Source organism: Eumetopias jubatus, unplaced genomic scaffold (genome assembly GCF_037043125.1).
Source record: "Eumetopias jubatus isolate StellerSeaLion01/CBP00866 unplaced genomic scaffold, mEumJub1_p1.0 scaffold_1, whole genome shotgun sequence".
NCBI classification, from domain to species: Eukaryota; Metazoa; Chordata; class Mammalia; order Carnivora; family Otariidae; genus Eumetopias; species Eumetopias jubatus.
The window spans coordinates 2,384,887-2,412,699 of record NW_028274807.1 but is presented as its reverse complement, the minus strand read 5'-3'; the positions used below and the strand labels follow the sequence as shown (position 1 = coordinate 2,412,699).

The 27,813-nt window shown below is 66.8% G+C and overlaps 1 protein-coding gene across 1 annotated transcript; it reads left to right on the top strand.

Annotated features, from left to right (window-relative positions):
• Positions 1-664: 664 nt before the first annotated feature.
• Positions 665-26,051, top strand: PFKL (phosphofructokinase, liver type). Its single transcript, XM_028126476.2, has 22 exons — positions 665-805; positions 6,365-6,438; positions 9,104-9,181; positions 10,788-10,977; positions 11,538-11,703; positions 12,200-12,244; positions 12,501-12,609; positions 14,494-14,589; positions 15,410-15,502; positions 17,176-17,301; positions 18,196-18,260; positions 18,821-18,884; positions 20,174-20,320; positions 20,671-20,741; positions 21,222-21,309; positions 21,942-22,094; positions 23,664-23,828; positions 24,107-24,168; positions 24,416-24,527; positions 25,088-25,187; positions 25,282-25,387; positions 25,576-26,051. Exons 1-22 carry the CDS (start codon positions 721-723, stop codon positions 25,721-25,723), a joined length of 2,343 nt encoding a protein of 780 aa, XP_027982277.1. The 5' UTR covers positions 665-720; the 3' UTR covers positions 25,724-26,051.
• The last annotated feature ends 1,762 nt before the right edge of the window (positions 26,052-27,813 follow it).

Sequence of the window (27,813 nt, the reverse complement as noted above, 5' to 3'; positions counted from 1 at the left end):
GGCTGTTTTGCATCCCTGCTGGTCCCCCACTCCTGGGGTCCTGGCTCACAAGAAGGGCTCCATCATTCCACCTGGCTGACCCATGGACCATGCGAGGTGGAGGCCATTGTCCTGACCCAGGTCCCAGCTCCCATATGACTTTGGTGTGCAAGTTTTCCAAGGGTCCAGCAGGTGTTTACTGAAGCAGGAATGAACAAGTGAAGGCTGGCTGGTTTTGCTCTAACTTCCATTCGGCATCCTAATCAAGCAGCTGCACCCGCTCAGCGGGCCCTGAACTACGGCCTGAAGGCGCTCCCTGGGTGCCCGAATAGGACGGAGGGGTACTTGGGCTCCTGCAACCAACTTCTTGAAAAGCAAAGTTCTAACAGACCGGTCCTAGAACTGCAAATACTTCGCAGGGTTTGGCAGGGGACCGGCCGTCTGTAACGCTCTGGGAAAGCTTGGCTGCGGGTCGGGTGATGGCACGGACTGTCCATCAACGCGCCGCGTTTGCCATACTGAAACCCCGTGGGCCGCTCGGTCAGAGGTCGCGGTGGGGATGCCGCCCCGTGTCGTCGCACCGGGGCCCGGGGACCGCCTCACGGCCGCACTCCCCGCCCCTGCCTGCGCCCCCGGCCGGTGACCTCACACGTGGCGCGGGGCGGGGACAGAGGCGCGGGGCGGGCCCGGCGACAGTGCGCGGCCCCGGCGGGAGCGAGCGCGGCCCGTCTCGGCGCCGCCATGGCCACCGTGGACCTGGAGAAGCTGCGAATGTCCGGGGCCGGCAAGGCCATCGGCGTGCTGACCAGCGGCGGAGATGCGCAAGGTGGGCGGGGGCGCGGGGCCCGTCGCCGGGCCGGGGCGGGGGGGGTCTGCCTGTCCCTGGGCCCCTCCGGGCGCGCTCTCCCCCCTCCACCAGCTGCGACCCGGGGGCGCGCGGCCGGCCGACCCCGCGCTGCAGCCTGCGCCCCCAGGGCCGCGCTCCCGGGCCCGCTGCGGGTCCCTCTGTCGGCGCCGGCGCCCGCCCCCCTCCCCGCCAGACGCGCCGGAGCCGCGGGCGGACGTGCCGCCCGCCACGGCCTCCGCGCCCCGCCCCCCGGCCGCCCGGAGGTGTGTCTGCGCGGCCGCGGTGGCCCTGGGACGCGCGCGAGTGGCGGCGTCACTCCCGCGCCCTCGGGCCAGCCCGGCCGCTCCCCGCGCCCTTTGCCGGGCAGCACGTGTCAGGACCCCGTTTCCTGGAGGTCACGCTGAGCGGAGGTCGCCCGGGGCTGGGCAGGTCCCCGCCTCGGGCCCCGGAGCCCTGCTCTTCCTGGTTCAGGCACGCTACCGGGGGCCGTCGTGCTTCGCCGAACCACCGCCTCCCCTTCGAGGCCAATCAGACGCTGCACCCCTTCCCTGTCCCCTTCTCCCTCCGGGCTGGCCGGGCCGGGAGTGGCCGACGGACAAGAACGGCCCTTCGGGTCTGGGCCTGGGTGGGGAAGAGCGCTGGGTGGGAGGGGCGCCGGCTGGGGCTTGGGGAATTTTCCTGCGGGCGGACCTGTTCTCACCTCCTCTGTAGGGAGAGGCCAGCTTCCTGGTGGCCTGCGCCCTGGGCGGCCCCGCGGCAGGGGCCTGGCAGAGCGGGTCTGTGTGTGTCCCCGCAGCCTGGTCTCGCCCTGACTGTTGCTGTCCAGTGCCTCGGGCCTGGGGGGGGGGGGGCGGTGTGGCACCTCCACTGCTCAGCCAGCGCAGCCACTCGCCCTTCCGGAACCCCGCGAGTGACCTCAAGTAGAGCAGGGCCCAGACTGCTGGAGGGATGGGCCGGGTCCGCCTGCTTCCACATCAGGAGGTGCAGACACACTCTCTGCTTCCCTCTCTGGCCCCGGCTCCCCATTTCCCCTTCAGAAGCAGGGAAGAGGTACAGGAGGAAGAGGCCTTCACGAGCCCAGGAGGGCAGAATCGGCCAGCCGTCGGCGTGCTGCGCTGCGCAGGGGCCCTCCTGCAACTGGTGCTGAGCCCCCTGGGCCTGGTGTGGCAGGCGGGCGGGGGGCAGCCCCTGTGGCCAGAGCCCTTGTTGCCTGTTGGCTGGGCATTGGGGGCGGCCTGGAGCACACAGGGCGAGGGGCGCAACCGTGGAGCGTGTCCTTGGGGAGGCCTTGGGGAGGCATCGTTCCCGATCAGACCGTGGGAGAGGCTGTGTGTACGCAAGGAGAGGCACATCCCCAGACTCCCTTGGTTCCTGCTGGCGCGGCGGTCCCCCCCCACCCCCCCACAATGCTGCCATCTGCACAAGGAGATGAGACCTGAGGGGCTGGAGAAGGTGAAAGGGCACGCATTTAGGGACGGGTGCAAAGCCCTGCAGGTGGCATGCCCCTGCCCTCTCCTGGCGCAGACTAAGCCGAGGACGGGGGATCAGGGCAGGCGGCTGAAGGGCCAGGGAGGAAGGGGCCCTGGGCACGAGGGAGCTGTCAGCCCGGACGGTGGGCCAGATGAGAGCCAAGCCTGTGTGAGCTGCTGGTCTCCAGGCGGCCAGCCTGGCCCTGGCTCTCACCCAGAATGGGCAGTGCCTCTCGGATGTGGCTGGAGTGTGGCTGGCCCTCGCCGCCTTGCCTCATGCCCTTCTCTGAGAGTGTCCTCACTTCCCAAGAGCACGGGCGCTCTGGTCTGATGCTTGGAGCTGCCGCGGAGGGTGACTCCACACCCTTCCTAGTTCAGGGCTCAGGGCCGATGCTGGAAGGAAGATGCAGGGGCCAGCTGGTATTCCGGGGGAGAATGGAGCCTTTCTGGTGTGTAATTCCTGAGACCAGTCCGTGGGTGCAGGCCCTGGGCTGGCTCGCCCTCTTGCCTGCTCTTCCCCCACGATCTGGCTCCAGAGGATGGGTTCTCAGTTTAGGGGGCCCCGTTGCCTTCCAAATAAAGGCTGAGCTCACAGGGACCCGAAGACGCACCCGATGACGCGTGCCCTCGGGTGTGGGTGCCGGGCTGACAGCAGCCATGGAGAGTGGGGACCTTGGGGTGCACTTTCCTCCTGGATGCTGAGTTCTGCATCTGTTGGAATGCGTGAAAGCCACCACCCTCATGGAGTAGAGGGCCAGACCTGGTGGTGGTTGGGCCGTGTCGACGTGACCCCAGCACGGCCCTTTGTAAATGGGGGAGGGGGCAGAGCATCCTCTGCGGGCTCCAGCCTCCCCCTTCCTGCGCACCAGTTGAGGGAAGGCAGCGGGGGCGGGGGGCAGACTTGGTGCGAAAGTAAGAAGACGAGGAAAGACTGGGACCTGCCCCCCCCGCCCCTGTCCCTGCAGGCGGGAATGAGCTCCCCCCACCCCCCCACCGCCCCCCCACCCCCCCCACCTTGTGTCGTCCCAGCCCCCGCCCCTGTCCCTGCAGGCGGGAATTAGCTCCCCCCCACCCCCCCACCCCCCCCACCGCCCCCCACCTTGTGTCGTCCCAGCCCCCGCCCCTGTCCCTGCAGGCGGGAATGAGCTCCCCCCCACCCCCCCACCGCCCCCCCACCCCCCCCACCTTGTGTCGTCCCAGCCCCCGCCCCTGTCCCTGCAGGCGGGAATTAGCTCCCCCCCACCCCCCCACCCCCCCCACCGCCCCCCACCTTGTGTCGTCCCAGCCCCCGCCCCTGTCCCTGCAGGCGGGAATGAGCTCCCCCCCACCCCCCCACCGCCCCCCCACCCCCCCCACCCCCATCTTGTGTCGTGGCAGCCAGGCTCCCAGCCTGTAATTAAAGTTGTTCCTCCAAGCCCAGTGTCACCACATGGCCACCACTTTCTCACACTTTTTTTGGGGGAGCGGATGAGGAAAAGTCACGTGTGGACTTCAGACTGCGGTTCGGTTGCTGTGTCCGTGGCCCACTGCAGGGCCGAGGGTCGAGGGTGGGAGGCCGAAGCTGCTCTCCTGACCCTGCCCGGGCCTTGGGGCTTGGTCTACAGCCTAGGGTTTATTTTGAGAAAGAAAAGCAGATTAAAGGACAATGAAAAGGCTCTTTCAAGAAGCAGCTTACAGTGAGGTGTGCAGGGAAATCCAGCGCGCGGGCCGCATTCCCACGGCAGCTGGCCAGGTCCTGTTCTGAAATTCACGCCATCCCATAGCACGGTCTGAGCAGGGTAGCGTGAGCCTGGGGGCCCTGCGCTGTCCAGGGCCCCAGGCGAGCCCCCTGGCGGGCTCGGGAGACGATCATGACCCCGGGGCTGGCCTGCGCAGAGGCACACACAGCCAGGGGCGACCAGGGGGACCTCCAGTCGGACGGTGGGCCTGGGTCCCTGGCCACTGTCCTCCCGCTCCACGCCAGAGTCCCCGCCTGTGCCCTGTGCCCTGTGTCCTCACCTCCTGAGCCAGAGGTGGGGCTTGGACCTTGAGCCTGCAGTGGGCCCCAAGTGGCCTCGCCCCAAGATAGGAGAGAGTGGAAAGCCTGGGCCGGCTGGGGCCTGGGGGCGGGGTGGGGACGGTCTGCTGCTATCTCGTCTCCCTCCCCACCCCACAGGCGCTGGCGGGTGTGTGGTGCCCTCCGGGATCCTGCCTGAACTTCATTCTCTGCAACCCTGCTTCTCCCCCTTTGGGGTCCTGAGACATTTATGGTTTCTTCAGCCATGGGCTTCCCTTGCTGAAGTCAAGAGCGTAAGCGGCGAGTGTGGCCGGCTCCGGTCCCGGCTGGCCTCTGTGCTCTGTCCCCGAGTCGTCCGGGTGCCCCTGCTGCTAGAACCCCTGGCATTGGACCTCGGCAGCAGGGCCCTCGGCTGCTGGGTGGGCGCAGGGAGGATCAGGGTCCATCACCTGCTGGGGCTCCAGCAGGCCCCCTACCCTCCCTCCGGAACCTCAGCTTCTCGTCTGTGGAGAGGGAATGCTGGCTCTCCTGGGAGCCCCGTGCCCTGAGCCTACGCATGGGAGGGGCTGTCTGCTGGGCTCCTCCTCAAGTGCTCCGTGCAGCCCTGTGACCTGCTGTCCCCCCCGGGCCCTGCCTTCCAGGCTGCAGACTTGGGAGACTTGTGTAACCAGGGTGGAGGCCCAGAGTCCTCACACCGGGGTCCCCAGGCGGAGCACACATGTGGTGAGGGGCCCCAGAAGCCAGTAGGCCCAGCTGGGGGGGGCAGAGGGGAGGGGCTTGGGGCGGGGGGGGCTGCCTTCCGGGGAGAAGGCTCCCTAAGCTTGGGACAGAGCACAGGAGGTGCGTGTGCGCTCGCAGGCCAGGACTGGCAGGAAGGCAGGCAGGAGGAGTAGGCGGTGGTCTCGGGGGGGCACCAACACAGGGCACCTCTGCCATCTGGCCCCCAGACCCGGTATCGGAGGGTAGGACCCAGGGTGTGTGGCACTGGGGCCACTGGCCACGGTGCGTGACCTGCCCGTCCGGCTGCCTGGAGGCTCGCTCCCTGGGCGAGGGCCCATCATCCCCCCGCCCCCCGTCAGCAGCAGCAGGGGACTGCTCTGCAGGCCGCCCCAGAGGGCGTGGTTCAGCTTCATCTCGTGAGCGCCCACCGTGCCCTGGTCCCCGAGGACACAGAGGGGACCTCAAGCAGACACCTTTCCATCTGTGGGCCGCGGTCTCAGAAGCAGCTGTGAAGGGGGGCCTGAGGGTCCTCTGGGCATGGAGTATTTCCCACACGCTGCCCCTTCTCCTGCCCCATGAGGGCTCATCTTTTCAGGGTAGCTGCTATTTGGCCAGGGGACTGGGGCTGGGCGACCTGCTGGAGTCTGGTGGCTTCTGTTGGCGCGTGTGGGCTGGAGGGCAGAGCCGGAGCCCAGCCCGGCTGCACTGCCTGAGGCTGCCACACCCCCCCGCCGCCCGCTGTGGATGCTGGCCCGAGGGGGCACTGTCCTGTCCTGCCTCACAGCACCCTCTGTCTAGGACAGGGGCCGGGGGGGGGGGGGGGGGCAGGGGACTCAGGCCTCGGGGCTGGTGGGCACTGCCCTCGGTGTGCCCCCTGAGCTGCGCCCTGCTGTCGTGGCCTGGGAGTCGGCAGCAGAGCAGGAGAGGTGGGTTTGGAAGGTGCTGCCCCCATGGGCCCCCCCTTTCTATCTTGGGCCAAGCACTCAGCTGCTCGTTCTCACCCCTCGAGGGCGGGGCCTGGCCCTGTGGGGCGGGGGGTGGGGGCTCTGCTGAGCAGTCCGTGTGGGAGTGGATGCGGCTGTAAAGGGTCTGGAGCGTTCACACCCACCTGGTCCCCGGCTCAGGCCGAATCAGGCCGGGCGTGGGTTCTCCTGGTTTAACCCTAGGGGCACCTTACTTCTGAATGCTCAGAGGCTGAAACAGCCCTGCAGTGGTTCACCCTGTGCCTGACCGGGCCCCCGGGGTTGGACCTCGAACTCCTAGCTCGGTAGCCCCTGAGATGTGGGGGACGATGGTCCCGGGTCCCGACACGTGTGCGCCTCCACTGATGGGTGTTGCCCCGCCCCCTCGCAGGTATGAACGCGGCTGTCAGAGCTGTGACGCGCATGGGCATTTACGTAGGAGCCAAAGTTTTCCTCATCTACGAGGTAAGGCATGGGCCAGGGTCCCGGGCCCCCCCACGGCGGCTAGGCGGGCTGCGTGTTGGGGCCAGCACGTGGGGAGGAAGGACAGACCCCTGACCACCACTCACGGTTCAGAGAGCAGGGATGGGGATGTGGAGGCTGGTCAGGGTGGCCTGGGGTTGGGTGGGGAGGGGCTGGGCCCTGGCTCTGGGGTGCAGGTGGGGAGCCCACACTGGGTGCTTATGGGGCGGGCCATGGCCCTTGAGGTGCAGGGTCGGGGGGAAGCTGTGGCCCTCAGAGGCCCAGGACCTCATCCCCACCCACCGTCCTTCCAGCCCCGTGCCGCTCGGACCCCAGCCCCCCTGCACCCTTCAGCGTGCGCAGGGCAAACGGTGTCCAAAGTACCCATAATAACAGTGGGGGCGACAGAGCATTCTCGCTCTATCTTGTTCTCGCTGAATGCTGCCCCCTTTGCCTGGCCCCCCCTACCCCATCCCCGTTTCAGATTTGAGGCTGACCCTCCAGCCTGTGGGTTCCCACACCCACACATGGGCACCAGCTCACACACCCTTGTGGAATGTTTCCTTGTGGTTTTTTGGCTGTTGTGTTGTTTTGTTTTCACTTTTTGCATAGACTGTAGCGAACCCCAGCCAGTTCCATTTCCCCCGCTCTCCTCCCCTGCTTGTGGGCTGTCCGTGTCCCTTCACCTGGGCCCCAGCTCAGGCCGGTCCACACGCAGCCCTCGGCTGCACGGGGATGTCTGAGTACATGAACCAGTGAGCAGGTGGGCAGGCCCACACCTGGTAATGGTCTAGAACCTTCTGGGGGACAGGGGAAGAGTCTCCAGGGACTGGCTAGTTCCATGGGTCCCGCCCGGGCTCCCTGAGCTTCTGTGCGTGTGACAGGTGCATCCTTACCGCCGTGACTGTGAGCTGTCTCTTCGGTTACGCAGGGATGTTAGGGCACGTAAGCTATTGCAACATCGTGAATGAATGCACTTTTCACAGTCCTGACACCTGGAGGGTCAGGAAGCGGGCCTGCTCATCCAGAAATGGCCCAGGAGCCAACACTGGACCTCGGGGCTCAGAGGTGACGCAGGGAGCTGCCGCAGGGCTGCAGAGGGAGAAGGGTTGGGGGAGGGCAGGGTGACACACCGTGGGTAGAGGTATGCAGAGACATTCTAGAAGTTTCCAAGGCCAGGAAAGGAGGGCTGTGTCTGTCAGACTTTGACTCTAGCTGAGCTGACCGGCCACGGCCGGGTCTCCGGGGATGCTGGGTACACAGTGGGGCAAGGGGGCCAGGCCGGCACTGTGCTTGGGCTCCGCGCCCAGTCCTGGGCTTCTGTGGGCGCAGAGCTGCCTGTTCGTAGCTGCTTGCTCTGGACGGTGTCAGCTGTGGGTTTTCAGGTCATTTTCTGGCTTTTTCTGGTGCCTGGGTTGGGGGAGGGGCTGGCTTGTGTCCTAGTGGCAGAAAATTCCTGAGGGAGATGGGGGGGAGGGGGGAGGGTCCCGACCTGACCTAAGCGGGAGAAAGCAGCCTGGTGGTCCCTCAGGCCCCCCTGCGACCCTGAGAACCCTCATCTAGTTCTGGTTCCTGGCAGGGTGGGCACTTGCCCCCCCCATCCCCACCGCCAGGAGCCTTTGCCCTGCCTGCCCCAGGGCCTCGCCGCCCAGGTCCCTGCAGGCTCAGGTGATGGACAACAGGGTGAACTGGCCCGAGGGGAGGAGGCGGGGAGGGCTGCAGGGAGGAGGCGGCCCTGCTCCTCTCAGTGTGGTGGTGCCGCGTCTTTTCGCTGCTCATAAATGCACATGCCCTGTGTCCAGACCATATGAAGAACCGCGACAGTTAAGAAAGGTGTAGGCCACGTGATGGAGCAATGGGCAAGATGCTGGAGCCCGCCTCCTCCCAGGCCCTCCTGGTGGCTTCTGCCCTAGGGAACTTCCAGTTAGAACCACCTGCAGGGACCGACACACCCTCGGGGCGGTGGCGTGCACCCGACATCCCGGCCGCGTTGCCCGTTGGCGAGGAGGTGGCCACGAGCACGTGGGGCGCCGTGTGGCCATGCCATCAGCAGCTCACACACCCAGTGACTATGGGGCCCCTGCTTGGACACATGTGTGTTCTTAGCAGCATGATCTCTACGGCTCAAGCTGGAGAGCAGTGCACAGATCACCAGCCCGTGGGGCCGCGTGATGACGGGTGGCGCAGCAGCGGCCACGCACCCCGGCACGTGGCTGCGTGGGGCCCCCAGATGCAAAGGGCAGACACTCTGGCCGTCGGTACCCGTAGGAGGCAGGACAGCAGCTTCCTTGGCGGGAGGCTCCAGGGCAGCGGGCCGCTGGGCGCTGGGCTGCTGAGGTTTCTGGTCTCGGGGACATGACGCGCAGGGCTCGGCAGCTCATCAGGCTGGCCGCCAGCGAGCCTCTGCCGCATGTCAGCTCTAGTCAATAGGCTCACCAGCCCCTGCAGAAGGGCTTCTGGAGGGGCCAGCTGGGCGCCCTGGGCCGCTCCCTCTGACAGCCCGAGACTGCCGGCCAAGCCCAGCTTTATGTCCCAAGGCCCCTGGTGTGGGGGAGCCTCAGCAGTCAGGACCCTGGAGCCAGATGGGGTTTGGGCGCAATGTCCCAGCGCCCTGTTCCAGCCGACGTGCCGTGGGCTCCTGGCTCACGCAGGCCCCCTCTGGTTTCAGGGTTACGAGGGCCTCGTGGAAGGAGGCGAGAACATCAAGCAGGCCAACTGGCTCAGCGTCTCCAACATCATCCAGCTGGTAAGCCTCAGTGGGGCGACCCCTTGGTGCCCGTGAGCATGCCCATGCGCACACACATACACGGGCGCACGCGCACACACACAAATACACACGGACGCCGTCCCAGAGTGGGCGGGCTCCGGGCTGACCCGGCCATCGGCTGCTGCAGGGTCGTGGGGACACAGGATGGCTCCAGGATGTGGCTCTGCTGCAATCACGCTCAGTCTTCGGCAAAGGGCGGGCGGGGAGGACAGGACCCTTTGGGAAAGGTGTGCCACGGCCTCCGAGTGGCCTCTTGCACCCTCTGCCTGGTCTTCCCCTCGGTCGTCCTGCTGAGCTTCCCAGTGACCGGGGCAGCAGGCAAGCTGGTGTCTCTCCCCAGCTTACAGAGGGCCGGGCCATTCAAGTGGCCGGTCGTCATTGGAAGGCACAGGTGGGTCAGCGGGAGCAGTGGGGGGCCAGGGCTGGACCCTGGTGCCCAGGCACGGCCAACCCCGCGGGCGCTGCCCACCCCTCCTGCCCAGGGCAGGCATTCCTGTTGGACTCCACTGCCCCAGGCTCCTGTGGGATAGGCCCACTTGGCCGTCCCTGCTCTGGTCTGTCCACTGGGACGTGGATGAGCCTCCTTCTTGGGCTTCCCTAGACACCCCCCCACCCCGTCGTGTCCTGGAATGGGGCTATGGCCTGGCCACCACCTTGTCCTCCACCCCAGGGGCCGAGGGAGGGCGTTCCTCAGGCCTCAGACCCTGACCTGGCCATTTGCTCTGCTCTAACCCTGTGTCTGAGGATGGCGGTGGCCTCTCTGTTCTGGGAGAGCAGCCCTGGGGAAGGGGCTTTAGACTGTGAGCACTAAGCTGGGCTGTGAAGCAGCATCGAAGGTAGGCAGGTGGAGGGGCCCGGAAAGAGCTGGTGTTTGGGGAGGAGTGGGGGGCTCAGAGCACGGAGGCAGGAGGGGGCAGGAGGGGCTCTTGGGAGGAAAGCTGAGCATCTTCAGGAGGGTTGCCGAGAGGCACCCTGCCATCCGCCCCACTCCGGCCCCAGAGGCGCTATGGGGGGCAGACGAGGGAGGATTTGGTCTCTGCCTCCAGGGTGGTGCCGCTGCACCAGCCTCTGTAAGTCTGGGGGCCCGGGGCCCGGCCTGGCGGGTCTCATGAGCAGCATGCCGGGACACGGGGCACTCTGCTCTCCAGGTCTGGCCGGAGCACAGCGGGCCTGCAGGTGTGGGCTGTGGCTGCGTCCTGGGGGAGCCCTGGACCCAAGCTGGCCAGGGCTGGGCTGCTGAAGGTGTGTTCCTCTTGCGGCGGCTCAGGGAGCTCCCTGCACTGGTGACCGGCCTGTGCGCGCGTGTTACAGATTTCAGAGCCTTCTCTCTCCACCACCTTGTTTGAACTTCTGAGCCTGGCATGTGGGCATTCTCGCTGTGAGTGCGAGGAGGACCCCGGAGCTGGGGGCACCTGCCCAGGCTTCCAGAGAAGCCCCTGGACTTCTCTCTCTCTCTCTCTCTCTCTCTCTCTCTCTCTCTCTCTCTGTCAGTTCTGCGAGGCCCACAAGCCCCTCCCTCACTGCCCAGTGCCGGGATCCCCCCGGTGCCCCTGCGTACCCCAAGGCTGCCGTCTCGTCCATGCAGGGCGGCACCATCATCGGCAGCGCCCGCTGCAAGGCCTTCACCACTCGGGAGGGACGCCTGGCGGCGGCCTACAACCTCGTGCAGCGTGGCATCACCAACCTGTGTGTCATCGGCGGGGACGGCAGCCTCACGGGCGCCAACATCTTCCGCAGCGAGTGGGGCAGCCTGTTGGAGGAGCTGGTGGGGGCAGGTGGGTCGGGGGCCCCGGCACGGATCGGCCAGGGGGCAGGAACAGGCAGGGCGAGGTTGTGGGGACGTGAAGACGCGGGGTGCATCTGCCTGCTGGGAGGAGAGGGCCCGGCCCAGCCCAAGGTCAGGGCCTCCCTGGCCGTCTCTCGGAGCGCTGGGTGGGTTCGGCCGGTAGTGAGACGTCAGTGTTTGGGGGATGCAGCGTCAGGGCCCCCCAGCAGCATCCGCGCTCCTGGTGGTGGACAGCAGTCCCGGGGGACATCCTGTGCTGTGTGGACACGTCCTGTCTGTAAGTGATTCCCGGACGTGGGTTACAGACCTTGTCACAGTTTGAGGTCGGAAAGTGGCCTCTGGGAGTTGCGTTCGGTCCCTGTGGGGCCCCGGAGAAGGGAAGGAGGCGTGCACTCTCCCAGGGTGCCCAGGAGATCTCTCGGGCTCAGCCTCTGCTTCAGCCGCCCCACCCCTGCTGTAGGACCCGGGCACTGGGCGGGGCCGGGGGGGGCTATGGCCGGGGGTGCTGGGGCGGGGCCGGCGGGGCCTCAGGGCTGGCTCCTTGCCCAGGCAAGATCTCGGAGAGCACGGCGCGGACGTACTCGCACCTGAGCATCGCGGGCCTGGTGGGTTCCATCGACAATGACTTCTGCGGCACCGACATGACCATCGGCACCGACTCGGCCCTGCACCGCATCATGGAGGTCATTGACGCCATCACCACCACCGCCCAGAGGTGAGCGGGGCCCCCCGCCGACCGGGCAAGCCTGGGCTGAGGCCGCCACTCGGTGGGGTTGGCAGGGGCCCCAGCTTTGTACATGGTCTTTGTCAGGCTGCCTGCCGGCCCTGGGGCAGGGCTGCACCCCTCAGGGGGCGCTCAGACTCCTGGCCAGGGATGGCCAGGCCCAGGCGAGTGGCCTCCGCCGTGGGAGCAGCTCCGTGGAAACCGGCCCAAAGGCTGGGGGTGAACCCAAGGCAGAGCTGGCCTTTCGTGCAGACACCCGGCCGCCCTGGCAGTGGGATGGGCTGTCTGTCCTCGGGCAGCTCCTGAGTCTGCTGGGTCGCTGGGGCACTTGTGGGACAGGGCTGGGGCCTTGGGCGGCATGGCCGTGGGCAGCGTGGCGCCGCTTCCGTGCCCCGAGGCCGTTTCTGCCGGGCCGGGCCGGGCCGGGCTGTGCAGACAGCTCACCGGGGTGCATACTGACAGATTCTACCCTGTTCCGTGTCCACAGCCACCAGAGGACCTTTGTGCTGGAGGTGATGGGACGGCACTGCGGGTACGGGGGGCTGCCCTGGTCAGTGGGGGGAGGGGCTGTCGGGGAGCAGGAGTGAGGGGTGTTGGCACCTCCACGGTGCCTGGAATGGGGCAGGTGCTGACTTCACGCCGTAGGAATGAGAGTTCAGGGCGTGGCGAGTCCCGGTTTTGGGGCTGGATGGGGCTCAGAGCCGTACCTCCCCCGTGACCCGGGGTTTGGACCATGGTACCGGGCTGCACCCCACCGCCCGCTGTAGCACCTAACACTGTTCTTCCAGGTACCTGGCCCTGGTGTCCGCCCTGGCCTCGGGGGCCGACTGGCTGTTCATCCCTGAGGCACCCCCCGAGGATGGCTGGGAGAACTTGATGTGTGAGAGGCTGGGTGAGGTGAGTGGGGACGGGCTTCTCCCGGAGGTTCCTGCTGCGAGCCGCCCAGACGGCACAGGGACAGGTGTCCCCCAGGGTGCGTCCTTGGGCCGAGGAAGATGGTGCTCAGGACAGTGCCCCGGGCTCAGCTCCTCGTGGTCAGTGCTGACATGGGGAGGGGGCAGGAGCAGGTCACAGTCATGCTGGCTTCCTGGGGGCCGTGGCCACTGAGCCTGAGCCAAGGGGGGTGGCCTCTTGAAGATGGTGGATGGGACATGGGGCAGTGACCCCAGCAGATGAGGCCCCAAATGGGCCGTGGAGGCAGGAACGGATGGAGAGGCAGCCGGGGGCTGAGGCCTTGTCGGGGGACGAGCGGAGTGTTTGGGACGCGGCTCCGGGCCCCTCACGATGGAGTCGGGGTGCTGATGTGGAACGGGCCGACAGTCTGCCCTGGGGACCCCCAAGATGCCCCAGCCAGCACAGGTTGGCCCCTCGGCCAGGGCAGGGCTCAGCAGTAGACAGGAGGGCCCTGAGGTAGGGAGGGGGGCCTTTAGATCAAGGGGCTGTGGTCTGGACTTGAGGCGGGGGGGCCCCCTGAGATCGAGCCCCGAAGTTCACACTCAGGCTCGGCCTGCGCCCCCAGGGTAAGCACCGAGGCCGCCCAGGGGCTTGCCCCTTTCTTCAGTTTTGAAGGCCCTGGGAGGTCAGCATGCAGGCCCTCTGTCCTCTGAGGGACAGGTGGGTGGGCCCGGGGCTGGCGCTCAGTGTCCCTGTCTCCGTGGGACGGTGGCAGCATCAGTCCCATCCACTGCCCAGGCCACCCAGCGGCCCCTTGCGTTACATCTCTGCGCAGGCCCAGCGAGGCCAAGGGCAGGGCCACGTGAAGCCCAGTGGGTGGGGCTGGCTGGAGGCCCGTGTTCTGTCCGTGGGGGGAGTCCTTTCCTTCAGCAGGGGCCCTGTGGCCTTGACCATGTGGAGCAGGGCTTGGTAGCATGGTCCCTGGCCAACCTCGGCCTTGGCTCACTTGCTGCGAATGTGGGGCCGGGCCTTTCTGGAAGGGTCTTTCCTGCTCTGTGAGACCCTCGGGCCCTCCCTCGGCTTCCCTGAGCCTCCGATTCCCCACCTGTGAGGTACAGATGTTACCCCTCTCTGCCCCCGCCCCCCGGCTCTTCTGCTCCACCTGCCGCCCTGTCTCCGCTCACCTGCACCAGTGTCACCACCTCCAGGCAGCCCTCCACTTCCACCTCTCCCTCCCCTGCCCTGGGGCTCGCGGGAGCTGCTCTGGCCGGCTTCCTCTCTGAGGCTCTTTGGATGCTGTGGGGCAGACGGGGGGCTTGTGGGCCAGAGTGAATGTTTTGAATATATTTGAAGAAATGAAGACTTGGGAAGGGCTTTGCCCAGAGAGCTCGGTGCCGCCTTCGACCCTCCATGGCCTGGGGAGGGGAGGGGGTCTCGCTCCAGGAAGCCCTGGCTGGTGGCCAGCACTGTGAGGTCACCCATTCTAAGGATAAGGAAACTGAAGCTTGGAGGTGACCTCAGGGCCCCAGGTTAGCTGCTGGCAGGATTGGCTGGGAGGCCTAAGTCGAGGGCCCCTCTGCCCTGCATCCCGGCCGGCAGCCCTGAGTCCTGGGGAGGCTGCCGCGCCACGCGGCTTCCTGTCGTGACTGCTTTCCTGGGAGCACCCGTGCCGAATCCCTGCCGTGCCGTCTGCCTGGTTCCCAGCTCTGAGGGCGCCCACTCGCCGGCGCTCCTGCAGCCCCTCCCCACCCCCTCATCTCAGTCCACCCTTCACCCCTGCGGTGTGGACTGTGGGCCCCTGGGCGTGGACCCCGGGAAGGCGCGATTGCAGCGTCGGGGGCAGGCGTCTGCAGGCTGGCGGCTGAGCCCGGGGCCTCTCTGACCTAGACTCGGAGCACGGGGTCCCGACTGAACATCATCATCATTGCCGAGGGCGCCATTGACCGCAACGGGAAGCCCATCTCCTCCCGCTACGTGAAGGACGTGAGTTCTGGGGAGGGGGTTGGGTCACATGGGATGGGTGGGGCCTCGGTGGGGGCAGGCACCCCTTTATCTCCAGTCCCCAAGTGCTCCTGCTGGGGCCCATGGACACCAGACTCCTGGAGGGTGCTTCCTCGTTCCTGACGATAGCCAGATGTGGGTGGGCATGCCGGGGGGCTCCCCGAGAAGGCTGGCCCCAGAGGCCGAGCTGGGCCCCACATCAGTTGGGAGCCACCCATTCCCCGGCTTCTAGTCTTTGTTCAGAACATGTTCCCTGCAGGGCAGGCCCACCCCCCATCCCAGAGACCGAGTCCAGGCCTCAAAAACATCCCCATGACAGGGCCCCGCCCCTGCTGGCCCCTCGGTGACAGTGACCCCCACCCAGTGCAGGACTCACGGCAGTGGGGAGTCCTTCCTTGTGACCTCCGCCCACCTGCTGCACTCCACCCCAGGGCCCTGGGCCCCCATCCTCCTGTGCCCCCTTTCTTTGGCCGCGCAGCCTCTGTGTCCCCAGTCAGGAGCCAGTCCATCCACTGAGTCTGCACTGACGGCCCAGGGCCACAGGCCTGGTGGAGCCTGACGAGGGGCTAAAGCCAGACCACAGGCCACAGGGACGCTGCCATGCACACCCACACAGCCACACACACACACGGAAATGCCCACACTCACATGCTGTGGGCATGAATCCTGGGCTGGCTCTGCAGGCCCTTGGGGGGCTCACACCCCAGCATCCCTGAGGATGGGGAGTGGCGAGGACCAGGGTTAGGGGCCCGTGGGGTGGGCACTGAACCCAAGGACCCCCCGACTCTCTCCCAATGAGCAGCTGGTGGTCCAGAGGCTGGGCTTCGACACACGTGTGACTGTGCTGGGCCACGTGCAGAGGGGAGGGACCCCTTCAGCGTTCGACCGCATCCTGGTAGGTGGGGCTCTGCCCTGGCCCTGGGTGTGCACGCGTGGGTGAGTGTGGTGGGCATTTCCTCGCCGCTGCTGCCCTCGTAGATGAGACCGATGAGTGGCCCCTCCGTTTCTCTGGTGGGAAATGTGGGGCTAGGGTCCTGTGTCTCAACAGCGCACCCACCCCTGCCCCACACCTCGGCAACCTAGGCTCCCAGGCCCCAGTGATGGCTTTCGGCAGGAAAGGAGGGGCTGCACAGAAGATAAGGTGCACGGCTCAGCCCTTCCAGGCTCTGACGTCTGGTGCTTCTGAGTCCAGCATCACAGCCCTTAGGGTCTGGGGGAGGCCCTGGCGATGCAGAGGCCTGGATTGTGGCCTGAGCGCCATCGCTGTCCTGACCACTGCTGGGTCCTTCCTGGTCCTCTGCCGAGTGGGAATCCTGTGCCACCAAATGGGGACAGGGTCTGGGGGCCCGGAAAGGCCCCATGGGTGGTAAAGTGCCCACCCACAAGGGCTGGTCACCCTGGGCCTGGGCCTGCGGGGAGCTGCACCTGCCTTCTCCAGGAGGCCCCCGCGTGTCCCTCACGCCAGTCCCACACGGAGCAGCAGGGACACTGACCCACCTGGCTGGGCGCTTTCTGCCCCCCTACATGAGGCTGCCGGGATGCGCTCAGGAGAGCCTCCTGAGGGTCCTGGGACAGCAGGGCCAAGCACTGTCCTTCCACTGAGCCTGGGGGGCAGAGATGTGTGGGGACGGCTCTGGGTCTCCCCTCCCTGCAGGAGAACAGACTGGGCTGCCAGTCTGTAGAAGCTGGTGGAAGACCCGAGATGCCCGGGTCAGAGACCAAGGACAGCTAGAGCAGCGGCATTTTGTGCTGGTCCTGAGCCCCGGTGCCCACAGGCCACACCTGCACACAGTGGACGGCACCACAGGCCAGGAGCCTGAGCTCAGGGACCCCAGATCCCCCGAATGAGCTGTCCGTGCCGTGCTCCTGAGCGGCACAGGAACTGTCTTCCCTGGGTGTTCCCGATGCAGACCTGAGCAGTCGGTGCCTCGCTCACGAGGTGCGGAAAGCCTCGGAGCCTGGGAGCATTGTCTGGGTGTGCGGCCGGAGGCTGGGTAGCGCCCACCTGACCTCATAGGGCAGGCCACATTTTCCGCAGGCCTTGCTTTCTTGAGCACGGGCTGGACCCGTTGGCTGTGCCGGGATCCACATGTGTGATTTGTCCCCAAGGGGGGCCGTTCCCACATGTGTCAGCTCACCTGGCCCACCAGCCCATGTCCATCATTTCCTCGTGCATGAGGACCACTGTGACACGGGCCCAAGCGAGAAGCCTTGTCATAGTGGAAGGAGCCCTGGGAATGGGCTCTGGTTTTCACCAGCTGTCGTCAGGCGGTGACTCCGGTGGGGACAAGCCTCCTTCACAGGGCTGTCCGAGCCCCCAGAGGGGCTCTCGTGGACGGTGGTCATAGGTCATTTCTGGTGCCACCTGTTCTAGGAGCTTCAACCAGTGTGTGTGTGTGTGTGTGTGTGTGTTGGGGGCGGGGGATGAAGATGAGGGTGAAGGGACGTCGGGTGCATGGTGTGGGGCCAGCTCAGCGTGGCCCCAGAGCCGAGAAGGGTCATGTGCACACGGCTCGGGGCGGGGGGCGCCCACCTGCTTGCGACCCGCCCGCCCCTCTCCCCGCTCAGAGCAGCAAGATGGGCATGGAGGCGGTCATGGCACTGCTGGAGGCCACACCGGACACGCAGGCCTGCGTGGTCAGCCTCTCGGGGAACCAGTCGGTGCGGCTGCCCCTCATGGAGTGTGTGCAGGTGGTAAGTGCTCGCCTGCCCAGGGTGGGCCAGGTGGGGGCTCCCAAGAGAGATGCCCCTGCTCTGCGCTGCGGCCCCCTTCCCCACAGGCCCTCCTGTCCCTCCAGGGCCTCTCGGGGCCCCACCCAGCGGGCCTGCTGCACAGGCCCCTCCGCACCCCATCTGCCTTCCCCAGGAGGCCCTGGTGTGGTGCCCCCCCCCCCCAGTCCCACACGGAGCAGCAGGGACACCGCCCCACCCGGCTGGGTGCTTTCTGCCCCCGGACACGCGCGGGGTTCCGCTGCTCCTTTGTTACCTATCGTGGCCTCGGGGCGTCTCCAGGTTGGAGAGGGAGGTGCGAGCATGTCCCCGAGGTGGCACGAGCCCCGAGAGAGGGGTGGGAGCTGCAGAGGGCCGGGGCAGCCAGGGTCGTGGAGCTTCCTGGAGCCGTTGGCCCTGGACTGACCTTCCAGGCTGGGCAGGGTGGGGTGTCTGGGGCAGGATGGGAGGGAGGGGGACGGGTGGGTGGCCAGAGCCCCTGTGTGAACTCAGCAGGCGTGGGGGGACACTCGGGGAGGCCGGAGCAGAGGGACTGGGGACACTGGCCCTGGCTCTGCAGGAGTCACGGGGGTGTGGAGGTTTGGCCTCCCTGATACTTCTCTTGGAAGGCCTCTGGCCTGACTGCTGCTGGCCCTGCTTCTGCTCTGGTCCCGAGGCCCTGGCAGGGCCCCATGTTGCTGCGGAGGCGCGGGCCCTGCCGGGGAAGACCTGGTGGCCGCCTGGTCTCAGCCAGCCCTCCCGACTGCTGGCCTTGGCAGTGACCGCTGCCCGGCAGGTGCAGGACAAGCCCACCGAGCCGGCGGCCGCTGTGAGCATGCGCCAGGCCTCCTCCAGTCTGTGTTTCTCGTTTCCGTTAAGACAAAGGAGGTGCAGAAGGCCATGGATGAGAAGAGGTTTGACGAGGCCATCCAGCTCCGCGGCAGGTGAGGGCCTCCCGGGGCCTGGAACCGGAGCGGCTCCCTGGGCGGCGGGCCCACTGCAGACCCCTGCGTGGCTCGCACACGGCTGTGCCTGCAGAGCTGGAGCTGCACGTCTCTCCCGAGACCCGTCCGCTGAGTGTGGAGTGCAGCGGCAGGAGCGGGGGCTCAGTGGTCCCTGTGACTGGGAAGCCGGCAGGCTGTGGGGTGGACCGGAGCTGCCGGGCAGGGCGGAGGGGAGAGGGCAGCTGGGTGGGGCCTGGGGCGGGGGGGACGTCCACAGAAGGAAGCAGTGGGGGCAGGCCTGGAGGGGCCCGGGGGACGGGACCTGCAGCAGCCCAGACTGCCCGAGCCGTGCCTCCCACCTGCTCCGAGCCGCCCACCCGCACGGGCTGGATGCGGGGCCCATGCTTTGCTGAGAGGGGCGTGCGGGCCGCGCATTCTGCAGGGCCGTCCTGCCTGCCCCCAGCCAGGGCTTAGAGTGGGGTAGCGGGCGGCGCTTCTTTGTGGCTGAGTGGTGTGGCCGTGGCTGTGGGCTGCATGATGCATGACGGCTTCCTTTCCAGGAGCTTTGAGAACAACTGGAACATTTACAAGCTGCTTGCACACCAGAAGCTCTCCAAAGAGAAGGTGAGGTGGTGTGAGCTGCAGGCCCCTCGGTCACTATCACCTTGGCTGCCGCGGCTGCGAGCCCGCCTCCGCTGCCAGGGTCTGCCCCTGTCTGCCCGCCCGCGGGGTTGGGGCCTGCCCAGGACAGGGAGCTCCGAGCTGGCCCAGGGGGCCCGTGGACCCTCCCTCCCGTCTGGGGTCTGAGCTGTGAGCTGAGAGGCGCGGCTACTGCTTGACCAGCAGGTCCTGGGCCTGGATGTGACCCTGGCTGCTTGCTTAGCCAACAGCTGAAGGACATTAAGTTAGGCCCACAGGTGTAGGTCAGGACAGGAGGAATCTCGCGCTTATGAAATGTTCTAAAATAGCTAAAAGCCTCATGAAATGGGCTTTCCTCAAAGTAAGGACGACAGCAGGACGTGTTTCTGAAACCCCGGGGATGAGGGAAGGGTCCCGTTGAGACTGTCCCGGACAGTGGGGTCCTGGCCCCCGCTCGTCCCAGGAGCTAGTTAGGGATGGGCCACACCCCGGTCCAGTGGTGTGGTCGCCCCGTCTGGGACCATGGCGGTGTGACCGCGTCTGGGGCGGCAGGTCTGTGTTCCCTGGACCCATTAGAGCCACGCTGTCTGGCAGAGCCACTGGCCGGCCACGTGTGGCCACAGAGTGCTCAGGACGTGGCTGCCCAGCGAGGGGGGCTGTATGTGCCCGGCACGCGCCGGGCTCTGGAACACAGTCTGGAAAGCTGATGTGAGAGCCTGTTGGAGTCTCCAGGTTGAGGTGATAATTTTGGTTCGTCAGGTTAAACCAGCCCTGCTACTAAAATAGCGTCACCTGCTTCTTTGCACTTGATTAACGTGGCTCCTAGAAAACTTCCGTGGCCTCCGTGGCCCCCTTCACTATGCATCCGTGCCGCTCGCCAAGTGCATGGGGCGCTGGCTGCTCTGAGCCCGGAGTGTGGCGTGATTGCTGGAAGCTTCCAGACGGGCACTGACTCTGGCCCGCACCCGCACCGCTGCCCCCACCAGCCACGCTTGGCTGGGAGCCACCGAAGTCCGGCTGAAGCCTTTGGCTGAGGCCCTGGCGGGTCACGAGCCGGGCTTGCACCATGGCTCGTCTGGGTCTTGGCCAGACACTCGTGGCGTCGTAGGGCAGACGAATGTCATTCCCAGGGGTGTCCACTCAGGAAGATGTGCAGGCGGCCATGAGACCCCGGGCCCGGTTCCGGAGGCCGTGCTCTCGCTGACTTCCATCTGGGTCTGCCGGTTCCTCCCCGGCCCCGTGCTCACCTTCCTGTCCCCCTTCCTTCTCTGAAGACCAACTTCTCCCTGGCCATCCTGAACGTGGGCGCCCCGGCGGCTGGCATGAACGCGGCGGTGCGCTCGGCCGTGCGGTCCGGCATCTCCCAGGGCCACACGGTGTATGTCGTGCACGATGGCTTCGAAGGCCTGGCCAAGGGTCAGGTAGGTGTGGGCAGCAGGGACGCGGGCCAGCGCCTGCCGTGGTGGCCCATGTGTGTTGTTGTGTGACCCACCCCCAGCTTGCTCACAGCGAACAAGGACCAGGGGGCTCATGGGACAAAGTCACAGGCGATGGCCCAGCTCAGGTCCACAAAGAAGGTGGATAGCAGGCTCTCTGGAGAGGGGTTAGCTCCCCGGCGGGGGGCCCGGGACCATGCTCTGACCTGCAGTGTGCCGCTCAGCGCCTGGCACAGCTTCTGTCCCCTCTCAGATGGGGACACCTGTCACCTGAGGAGAAATGGGTGAGTGCCCCCGGCCTGCCCCCTGAGGCTGCACGCCCCACTCCCCTGCAGGTACAAGAAGTGAGTTGGCATGACGTGGCCGGCTGGCTGGGCCGTGGCGGCTCCATGCTGGGAACCAAGAGGTGAGCTGCTGGCCAAGGGCCCGGGCCCCCTGGCCACTGTTGGCAGTGGGGGGCAGGAAGCCAGGGAGCAGGCTCAGGAGGGGCGGGGGCTGCAAGGGGACTCCTGCCCCGTGGCTGGGGACTTCTGGCTGGTGGCCTGCCCGGAACGGGCTGCAGACCCTCCCGCCTGCCTCTTTGTGGCCGAGAGTGCCCCGAGGTCACCTGCGCAGGGGAAAGCTGCCCGGGTGGTCCCACGCCGGCGGAGAGCATCCTCTCGGGCAGGGAGTGGGCTCCCAGGCAGCAGGAAGCATGCGTCCCCTCCCGCGCCGGTGCTCGGGCCTCCCTGTACCCCCGGCGCTGAGCCTCTGCCTCCGCCTCTCAACGGGCATCACAGCACCAGGTCCAGGGCCCGCCGTCCCCTGCGGTCAGCTACCGTGTGGATGCAGGTCCCGGCAGCCTGGCGTGCCGCACCACGTGCGTCTGACTTAATGTCCCGTGCAGGACGCTGCCCAAGAGCTACATGGAGAAGATAGTGGAAAACATCCGTACCCACAACATCCACGCCCTGCTGGTCATCGGTGGCTTTGAGGTGAGGGCCACTGCCGGGTGCAGGGAAGTCCACGGGCCAGCCGGACTCCTGGGGGCCACGGGGTCCAGTGTAGGCTTCACAAAGTTTAAATTGGTGCTGGCAACCGGGTGCTGGTGAGGAGGAGGTGGGGGGGCGCAGGGGGGCGGAGGGGAGAGGCAGGGGGAGGTGCAGCAGCTGCTGCTGGGGGTGGGCAGCCTGGCACGGCGAGCCGCACGGCCTCCTCGTCCGTTCCCTCGCTGCTGTGAGATGGGGTCCCTCGTGCAGCTCCCGGGCGGAGGTCTGAGCACCTCAGCCCACGCTGGGGTGACACTGTGCGCGGCCAGCCCCCCGTAAATGACACTTGCCCGTTCTTGCCCTTTCCCGGGGGGGCCCCAGCCCCCCGCCGCCTGCACCACGCGAATGGGGTCACAGCAGGGCGGGCGGGCCTCCTTTCTGTCCTCCTCGGAGTGCAGCTTCCCTGGCTGACCGCGGCCGCACAGGCGGCCCTGGGGGTGGGAGCAGCTGGGTCCCGGCACCCCGCCCCAGGCACACCGCAGGTCAGCTGGGGAGGCCGGCCGAGGACGCCTGGCCTGGGAGCCCGCTTTCGCCTCGCCCTGCCTCCTCCCGGCCCCAGCCCGGCCTTGCGCCCACAGGCCTACGAGGGGGTGCTGCAGTTGGTGGAGGCGCGCGGGCGCTACGAGGAGCTCTGCATCGTCATGTGCGTCATCCCGGCCACCATCAGCAACAACGTACCGGGCACCGACTTCAGCCTGGGCTCGGACACCGCTGTCAACGCCGCCATGGAGGTAGGGCGCCAGGCCCCGCTGCCGCGCTCGGGCAGGACATGGGCGGGCGTGGGGCGGGCCCCGGAGAAAGGGGCACGGTGGCGGGCTCCCAGGGGGGCTGCCGTGGGGAGGGAGGCCTCCTGGGTGTCAGGCAGGGCTGTGGCTCTGGGGTCACTGCGGCACGAGGACCTGGGCTGTCAGGGCCAGAACCGACTGGGCGGGGCTGGTGTGTGGGCGGCGGGCCGCGGTCCCGTCCAGTGAACAGCCGCGCCTGGACGCGGGAGAGCCCAGGCCCCCCGGCTGGGATGTGGGAGGGTGGGTGCCGCCTGGGGCCCCGTGGGGGCCTCCCCATGGCTCTCCCACCCCACCTGGGACCCCCTGTGAGCCCACTGCCCCCAAGGGGTCAGCCCCTCCGTGTGTGTGGGGGCCTCGGGCCGAACCGAGCAGCTTCTGCGTGATGCTAGAGAAAGGAGAAAACACGCATAGAACAAACGCGACTAGGGCGCCTGGGTGGCTCCGTTGGTTAAGCGACAGCCTTCGGCTCAGGTCATGATCCTGGAGTCCCGGGATCGAGTCCCGCATCGGGCTCCCTGCTCGGCGGGGAGTCTGCTTCTCCCTCGGACCCTCTTCCCTCTCGTGCTCTCTCTCTCTGTCTCTTCCTCTCAAATAAATAAATAAAATCTTAAAAAAGAAAGAAGAACAAACGCGGCTACAGGAGCCCCCCCACCTGCCGACCCGGAGACCCCGTGATCCCACAGCCCCACCCCTGCGGCCCACCAGCTGTGGGCCGCACAGCTCCTCGGAGGCTCCGTGCCCCTGCCGCTCACCGGCACCAAACCCCGTCTTGTCTTTGCTTTTATGACGGGAAGAATGCTCTGATTTCTGGTGAAGCTGAGCTTTTTTCTCTGTTTATTGCTCTTTTGAAGATTTTATGGAAAATTACCTTTTTCTGGTTTTTTTGCCCATTTTTCTCGTAGTGAGTTTATTTGTAAGTGCTCTCTACGGACAGAAGTAGGATATTGATCCTTTGGCAAACACTGGAGCAGTTTCCTCCACTTTGCTGGTTGTCTCTTACTTGGGATTTAACCTCATGGTTCAGACCCCAGTAGCCTACTGGTCTCATTTTTCTTTCTCAGTTCTTTAATGTTATAATTTCCCTTTCAAACTCTGACCCTTTTGGGTTAGAACTCTCCGTTGTCACTTCGTTGTTGGCATCTGCAGACCGTGGACTTCATGTCACCTGGTCCCCTGTTCCCACGACCCCACGTTCCCACTGACCGATGAGAAAATGAAGGCCCAGTGTTTCCCTGGCCCAACATCAGAGCCTCTTAGCGCCGTCGCTGGCCTGCCCAGCAGGTGCTGGTGACACCCCCTGTGCCCCGGGCGCACAGTGACCCCAGTTGAGGACCCTGCTTCAGAGGGCCCTGTGAGGAGCGCGTGGGGAGGGCTGTGACCCCCTAGGAACAGCAGGGCACGGGGCTGTCCTGGCCTCCGCCCCCTCCACGGTCCACTCCAGGAGAGTCCTGGGTCCCCGGGCACCGGTGGCTCCCTTGGCCCACGGGGAAGGCCCTGACTGCCCCCGACCCCCAGAGCTGTGACCGCATCAAGCAGTCGGCTTCGGGGACCAAGCGCCGCGTGTTCATCGTGGAGACCATGGGGGGCTACTGCGGTTACCTGGCCACGGTGACGGGCATCGCGGTGGGTGCCGACGCCGCCTACGTCTTCGAGGACCCTTTCAACATCCAAGACTTGAAAGTGAGCTGAGCCCCCAGCCCGTCTCCCGTTGCAGACCCCCCGCGGGGCTGAGTGGGGGTCCCCTCTAAGGCGCACACAATCCCCCTACCCTGTGTCTGCGTGTCGGCCGCCATGACCTGGCCTGGCCCCCTCACCGGGGGCCTGCCGCCACCGGCTGCAGCCTGCAGGCCTCCCCGCGGCCCCCGGGTCCCCCAGGCTCCAGGGTGGGCCAGTCCGGGGGATTGCTGCCCACACAGCCGGCTGACGCCCGGCTCACCCTGCGGACCCCCCGCCCCCAGGCCAACGTGGAGCACATGACGGAGAAGATGAAGACGGACATCCAGAGGGGCCTGGTGCTCCGGTGAGGCTGCCGGGAGGTGGGCCGGGCAGGGGAGGTCTGCCTGAGCCATGGTGGGGCTTTGGGGCGCAGGCTGCGGGTCGGGGCCACTGTGGAGGGGCAGCTGGGCGGAGCCAGGCCGGACGGGCCTCTCCAGGGGCACCGTCCCCTCTCCCAGAACTGGTCTGTGGCCCGGCCCCGTGGGGGCTCAGTGTCTGGGATGAGACCCCAGCCGGCTCCCACTTAACCCAGGCCCGGCCCCTCCTTCCAGAAATGAGAAGTGCCATGAACACTACACCACGGAGTTTCTGTATAACCTGTACTCCTCCGAGGGGAAGGGCGTGTTTGACTGTAGGACCAACGTCCTGGGCCACCTGCAGCAGGTACGGGCTAGGGGAGCGCGGGTCCTGGTCTCTGCCTCCATCTGTGCCTGGGCTGAGGGGTCGGGAGGCTGTGGCAGGATGAGGGCCCCTCCCTGTGCACCTGTCACATGCTCCTCATTCCCCTGCGCAGGTGAGGAGGGCGAGGCTCCTGTCCCGCCGCGTCCTCAGCGCTAGGACGGGCCAGGCCCGGTCCCCTCCGTGCTTGGCCTCCTGTGGGCCTGCAGGGAGCCCGAGCTGTGTGGTTTCCCAGCCCACGGAGGGAGGGTCCCCCCTCCCTGGGGGAGTCCGTGCTCACCAGTGGTGGGCTGTGCCTGCCCGATGGGGGGCCCAAGGAGGCCACCCGACTGGACGAGCAGGCAGCCCACCGGCCAGCCTCTGGAGGTGGTTCTCCAGCCGGATTTGGGGTGGAGAAAGAGGGAACAGACTGGAAATAACGGGGGTGGGAGGGCATGGGGTGTCAGAAGCTGCCTGGGAGGGGGGGGCTCCCCTGAGGTCACTGTGGGGCCAGGCTGCTGGGCCCCTGGAGCGCCCACCTGCCTCCTCCCCCGCTGTGTTTCCAGGGCGGTGCTCCGACCCCGTTTGACCGGAACTACGGGACCAAGCTCGGGGTGAAGGCCATGCTCTGGATGTCGGAGAAGCTGCGGGCGGTCTACCGCAATGGTGCGTGGCAGGGCGGGGTGGTGGCCCTGGGCCTGACCTTGCCCTCTGCCAGGGCCCAGGGTTCAGGGCTGCCAACGAGAGTCTGTGCCCACAGGACGAGTGTTTGCCAACGCCCCCGACTCGGCCTGTGTGATCGGCCTGCAGAAGAAGGCAGTGGCCTTCAGCCCTGTCACCGAGCTCAAGAAGGACACGGACTTTGAGTAAGTGCCTCTGAAGAGAGCGCTGGACCGCCCCGTCCCCATGCCCCAGGCCATCCCTGTGCCTCCCTCGCCCAGCGGGCCTGTGCCGAGCCCGTCCTGGGGGCAGACGCGGGAGGGACAGTCTTCACACCACCACGGGGCTGTTCCCGGGGGGACTGCCCCTGAGCCCCGATCCCGCCCCGCCACAGACACCGCATGCCCCGGGAGCAGTGGTGGCTGAACCTGCGACTCATGCTGAAGATGCTGGCGCATTACCGCATCAGCATGGCCGACTACGTGTCCGGGGAGCTGGAGCACGTCACCCGCCGCAGCCTCAGCATCGACAAGGGCTTCTGAAGCCGCGGCCACAGCTGCCTCTGCCGGCCCCCTCTCCTCCCTCCCGGGAACCTGCAGGCGGGCGGGCGGGGGGGGGGCGGGCGGGGGCTGCGGCCCTCTCGGTCTGGCTCCAGGGCCTTCGCGGCCCTAGCTGCACCCGCGCTGCCCGCTGGGCTCTCCTACAACATGGAGCCCCCTGGACACCCACCTTCTGATCCGGGGACTGTGGGGGCACCTGTGCGGGGACGCCATTCCCTGTGGGCCTCGCCACGCCCGCTTCTGTGCACACTGGCCACCATGCAGCATGGAGCTTGCCACCTTTTCTAGAAATAAAATCACCCTGACTGTGGAGTGTGGCCAGTCTCTGGACAGCAGGCCCTGGGAAACCTCCCAGGAGGGTGGGCGGCTGGGTGGGAGCCCCTGGCTTGCATACGGGCCTGCCCACCCCCCGTCTTGGGAGGGCTTCTGAGCCTGGTTCCAGGCCCTGGCTCTGACCTGGAACATTCCCTGCCTGGACTGGGGTCTCAGAAACAGCCAAAGATCCTGGGGCAAGTGGCTGATGAGAGCAAGCACCGCAGGGAGACCCTGGTGGGGGGTGGGCGACTGCGGGAGGCTGTCAGAAACGCCGTCACCACTGGGAGCCGAGGGCCAATGCACCACGAACTCTGGGGGCGGCATGGAGCCTTGCTCTGCAGTGTGGTGCCGGCACCAGGGTCCCCAGAAGGACGGGCTGAACCTTAACACCATCTGTACTCTCGGGGACCTCTGTTCCTCCTGAGCTTGCTGCACGATCCACTTCTGTTCCCACCGCGGTTACCTGGGCACTCAGTCCAGGGCTGCTCCTAGCCTGCACTCCTGCCCTTGGCACCTGCAGAGGCTCAGGGGGAGGGTCTGGGACCCATAAGGTTTTGTGGGGAGCCCCTGGCTTTGGGGGCTCACAGGCCACATCAGGGGCTCTGGGCAGGGGATCTCCTGGTTGGGCCTAGGGACCAGGCTGGGGCCCTCTGTCCCTCTAGCTGCCTTCACGTCCCCAAGACCTTGGCAGGGTGCCTTGGTCACTCCAAGGAAGCAGCTGGCATGGTGGGGGCCGGGTCAGGGGACCCCGCCCTCCTCACTGTAGGGGCTCCGAGCCTGAGGGCTTTCTGGAGCTGGGGCCCCTCTGGTCTACTCTGCCTGCCACGAGTGTGGGTGCTCCTGGGGCAGGCCGAGGAGGGGGCAGTTCCCCAAGGAGAGGGTCCCAAGTGTCTGAACCTTGAGAGACCAGGGACCAGTTCCTGGGTCCCAGAAACCTGAGTGTGCATGTGAGTGCATACATGTACACGTGTGAGTGTAAGTGTGTTTGAGTGTATGTGTGCACGTGTGTCCGTACAGGTGAGTACACGTGTGTGTGCTTACGCATGTGAGTGGGGAGGCTGTGGCCCGGAGGTGGGGACTCCCTGGGAGGACCCTGGCTGTAGCAGAAACACCCTCCAGTGTACAGCCACGTGTCCATCTGTCAAGCACACAGCCGCACTCAGCCCAGACGCCAAGCTGGCCCAGGCCCTGCTCCATGCTGACCCCTCCCTTGCCAGCCCCCTGCCCCCCCGCCCCGGTGCCGGTCAGGCCTCCCAGGGCACCCAGGGCCTGGCCTGGGGAAGGGAGCTGGGGAGCCTCGGGAGCCTAACTGCGGGACGTTCTTACTGGTTTTGCCTGAACGTGCGGCGTCTGGAGATGCTAGCAAATGGCGCTCAGCCAAACGCTTCCGCAGCCACAGGGCCCGGCCTCACGCCGGCCTCACGCCGGCCTCTGCCTCCTGGAGCACAGCCTCCCCCGCCTGCCACGGCCACCATGCCACAGCCTGAGAGGCGGGGCATGCACCGGCCGTGGCCTGCAGCAGAAGGCCGAGGCGTCCAGGCCCGGCCCCTGGTGTCCCAACACCCCCTCCTTGCAGCCAGGCCCTGGCTCCTCAAGCAAAGGGGGGCTCCCTGTCCTGGAAGAAGCCCCCAAGGCCTGGCTGTCCTAGGGCCATCCCAGGCTGGGGAGCAGGCCCTGAACCCCAGGCCCAGTGGGCTCTGCCCTCCAGCTCATCCTCGAGGACACAGCGTGTGGGTGTCCAGCAGGATGGGGGTGGT